Genomic DNA, 4797 nt, shown 5'->3' on the forward strand with positions numbered 1-4797 from the left:
CCCCATACGATTACATGTAAAACCAAATAATTTGTTCCAACACAAAAAACACACTCAAATTAAAGCTAAGTAGTACATAAAAAAAATAACTATAGTAAGGAAAACACTGAAAAATGCATTTTGTAGTTGTAAATGTATAAATAAACAAAATAGAATAATAATTGTTTAAAAAAATGTAGTTTTATTTGCACTTTACCTTTGAGGATAGACGACATTGGAGGTGTAAACTGGTGGCGGAAGAGAGGGAGAAGGGAAGTGATACTAAAACTTATTGTTATATTATGTTATGTAAGTTAACTTAAAAATAACTTAGAAAAGATAAAAAATTAGTATTGTTTTATATATATATATTTTTTAGAAGTCACTTAGAAGTCATATATTTTAGAAATAAATATATATATATATATATTTTTTTTTTTTAAATTTTTATTCACTGCTTTTTGCTTTCTTTCCTTTACTTCCACCAGCACTTTCACTGGATAGAGGTCACTTGGTAAAATATCTATCCAAAGAGGTTTTGCTTTGCCTACTTTTTAAAATGTTTCTAAAATGACTTAGGCAAATGTCATTACTCTGAGCAGCAATACAGCTAGTGTAAACCTTTTTAGGGATGTTTCTTTTCAATAAAATCAGTCACTTTCTAATAATACTTCAAGATTTCCTTTATCGAGCGAGATCCTTCCACGACAAAGCAAACATGCGGACCGAGACCAATGAACAGAAGTGAATAAAAAATGGCACTGCAAACTAATGTAACGTCATATAGTGAGTTTTTGTTTGTATCATGGAGCAAAAATATGTTCGAATTTCATGTCGTATCTTGAAAATTTCGTATGCTGGGGCATTCGTATCCTGAGGTACCACTGTATATTAGTAATAAGTCAAACAACTACTGGATTTCATCAAGCTACTTTTTTCACAATTATTTTTAATTAATTTATAAATACTTTGTCACTAGAAGGAGGTGTTTGGTGTCTTCTCTTATTAAATTTAATAATAATAATTAAATTAAATAATTTAGAATAATCTGGAAGAAAAGAATCGACCCAGAGTGGGACTCAAACCCACAACTCCTGTTTACTGTGCAGATGCTTTGCTAGTTACACTACCCCAGCCTCCAGACTGATCTCATACAGATATGTTTAATTATAATATAACCATCCTTAGTTACAGTGCTGATTGAGGACACCTTCAGTGTCCTCATCCTATAATCACTCACTTATGGCATTCAGCTGGCCATCACTCAACCCTGGATATATATATCATGCCAGAGTTAATATATATACTTATACAAACATCTTGAATATAAGACATATACAAACATTTCGACACTCAATATATTAGTAATAAGCCAAACAACTACTGGATTACATCAGACTACTTTCCACAATTATTTAGTATAACTGGCAATGCGTTCACAAGGTAAGTGGGAATTGCAGGTTCGATTCCCACTTCAGGCCACTTCCTTTTTTCCAGATTATTCTAAATTATTTAATTTAATTATAATTATTAAATTTAATAAGAGATGATGCCTAATGCCTTCCTCTAGTGACAAATTATTTATAAATTAATTAAAAATAATTCATGGAAAAGTATCCTGATATAATCTGGTAGCTGTTTGGCATATTGTTTTAATATCTAAAGGATATAAACTTTATGGTACATAAGTTTTCCATGGATGATGATGTATAATGAAGTTCACTAAGATTGTGAACACCTCAGTAATGGCACTAAATTTAATACATCTGTTTTCCTTCACTAAGTTTTCAATCTGGCAAATGTTTCATCCATAAAGGAAATTTTGGGTGCCTGGTTTACTGCTGTTCATTTCCATTTGTTTAAAGCTGCATTACATTTGTGTAATGCAGCTGTTGTAACAAGACATTGGATCAGTAAACATTTATAAGTTATCAATGAATTTTGGATGGTGTAATCTTTAACCTCAAGAATCTTATGATGATATACAACTCAACATTTCATCATGTTGTTCTAAGGCAAACTATTTTGTATCTTTTGCTTGCTATGACGGACAAGCAGCCATCCTGTGGCCTTTGGAGAAAAATGCAACATGTAAATATTGTAATATATATTAATACTTTGGAATTTTAGAAATTTTGATACAAGAGATAGTTTAACTTATTCATTGAATCTGCCTTGTAAAATCATTTTAAAAAAATAATTTTGAAATTTTATATTTTGATATCATTATACATTGTGATATTAACATATTGTTTAATCTGTAATTTGTATTTATAGCCATTTGATAAATGTTATATTGGTGCAGCTCCTGAGTTGGATGAAGAACATGTTTTTTGTGGTCAAATGTCTGCTATGTATTTATTTGGGGAAGCATTGAGCACGCATCAAATTTGTGCCATCCATAGGCTTGGTCCAGGTTATAAGGTAACTTAAACATTATTATCAAATTTGATAGCATTTCTATATTTATATATAATCATTATGCTTGTTTTAATATTGCTTTCATATTGCTTTTCAAGAGAGATATCAGAAGTCTTCACATTAAATAAAATGAGAAAACCATTTCTATAAAAAAATGGCATAATTTTATTTATATTGTCTGTTTGCTTGGATCAGAAGATACATTTATTATAAAAATCTTAAGTGCTGTTGAACTTTAGGATCTTTGTCAGAGATTACAAGAAAAACAAAAAGTATGTGCAATTTTTAAGAACAAGAATAAACATTTGAAATTCCAAGAGTTGTTGAACAGTTGGATTATTCTATTGAATAATATTTTAGTTTTATAAGTTGTATTTTTTCTTTCATTGATGATGATAAAAGATTTCTAGAAATCTTAAAGTACTTGAGTTGTGTGCAATGTATTTTCTGCTTCAATAAGTTTGAAGCAAAAAAGTTTGAAGATACAGAAGTTCTTTTCAGAAATTTTCTTTATTATGATTTTTTGTTATTTATTACTACATAAAAATTGTGCTATAAATTTTTGAGAGAAGTTTTATTTAAAATCTCTACTGGACTATTTTATTTGTAGAGTATCATTTATAAGACTTTATTCACATAATCATTCTTAAATACAGTAGACTCCCTTATAATGTGAATTCATATAACACGATGAAAATTATGTGACTAGAACTCATATAGTGCGATAAACAGTCCTGTATAATGTGTAAGATAAATTTTACATTTTCACATAGTTTCAGATTTTTTGTTTAAAAAAGTGAAAATATACACTTACCAGGTGTTTATATATGAATAATGAAGCCAGCAGTTTAAAGAATTTTTTTGTTGTAAATAATCTTCGATCTCCAGTACAAAACAGTTATAAAACCAATTTTTAAACATTTTGCATGTAATCCATGCTTTTTTATTAGCTCTCCAATGATCAGGAAACATTGATTTGTCTATGTTTTTCATTACAGTGGATTTAATGTACTATTAATTAAAGATGGCTTAGTTATATGTTCTCCAGTTGCATTAAAACAGAAAAGTAAAGTTATTTTGTCTTTTGATGCCTTGAAACCAGAAGCGGAAGTCTCATCTATCGCAATATATGTTCTGTCGGGCATTTTTCCAATACAAAGCAAATTTGTCAACATTATAGACTTGTTCTGTACAATTGCCTTCCTCTATAATTTTGGGAAATCTTTGACCCTTTGCGATAACAGTTAAAATTTAGAACTTGCATAAATTGGTCCAATAATGTATGTCCCCTATAATGCAATTTCCTACAACGTGGAATGAATCCCCCGTGTTGTACAAGAGTCTACAGTAATATATTATATGAAAACTTTTTATGTTGAAATAAAATAATTTCATTTTAATCATTAAAAAGTGTAAATTTGTAATAAAAAAGAAATTTAGTGATGACTATATACAGTATTGTATAAGATCTTTTAATTGCAGAGCCAATTTCGGTTTGAGGGAGAATGCAGCACCTCCCTACCAGATAATCTACGTAGGGTAAGTAATTGAATTTTTGAGTATATAAGATAATTTAATAGCCATTTTATTACATATAAAATATAATAAAATGGCTATAAAATATTTATTTATTTTATTTTAAATAAATAAAATAAATAATAAGAAGAATTAATTTTAGAATAACATTATAGGTATAGTAGATGCTTTATAGAGTGATAAAAAAAAAAAGTACAGCCTTTAATGGTATGACTTTTAACTTTATCAAAATCAGAATCATAATTAGAATATCTTTATCAAAATATAGTAATGTGAGGTCAGCCGATTAGGGTGAGGGTTTTTCGACAGCCGAGCGGTTCTTTCTGTCGTGTGGGCGCAGAATGACTTTCTGAGACAGGTTTACCATTTTTAACCCGTTTATTATATTACAAAAGATTCTTACAACGTTCTTCAAATTTTCAACGTAACACAGCTCGGGGAACAAATTAAAAGTTCCTTCAAGGGTCGGTCCGACTTTCTCCGTTTGGTCCTTCGATGTCGTACGTTGAGATCGACAGCCCCGGGGCGTGCGGCACAGCTTCGGCGAAAGTCTCTGGTGAACGGCAAATCCGTGCAAATTAAGACGTCACGGGAGAGCGACAATAAGGCACAGGAGTTGACGAATTGGTCGCGGTTGATAAGTAGGATCACAAAAATCCTGGAGAGGAACACCAAGAACCAAGAACTACGAACCAAGAACCTTTGTCCCTTTAGTCGCACGGTTTTATAGATTTCTTAACCGTCGTCGCCTCTCCATTGGTCTCTCATAGTCACCTGGTGACAATTCGAAACCTAATGAAGGGCGCGGGAGAGGTCAACGTTGCGACTGAATATGATTCCTCTCTCTCGTCGCGTTTTCCT

At 30.7% G+C, this 4797-nt stretch overlaps 1 protein-coding gene across 1 annotated transcript in view; it reads left to right on the forward strand.

Moving 5' to 3' along the window:
• The window catches only part of LOC111614894 (neurobeachin-like), a 278182-nt gene that overhangs the window by 61942 nt on the left and 211443 nt on the right, over positions 1-4797 (forward strand). Inside the window, exons 9-10 of the mRNA XM_023356276.1 lie at positions 2257-2403; positions 3883-3939. Coding sequence (XP_023212044.1) covers positions 2257-2403; positions 3883-3939 — 204 coding nt within the window. The remainder of the gene's footprint in view (positions 1-2256; positions 2404-3882; positions 3940-4797) is intronic.

Source organism: Centruroides sculpturatus, unplaced genomic scaffold (assembly GCF_000671375.1).
Source record: "Centruroides sculpturatus isolate CEXI.00-Female unplaced genomic scaffold, Cexi_2.0 scaffold81, whole genome shotgun sequence".
In the NCBI taxonomy this organism is placed as follows: Eukaryota; Metazoa; Arthropoda; class Arachnida; order Scorpiones; family Buthidae; genus Centruroides; species Centruroides sculpturatus.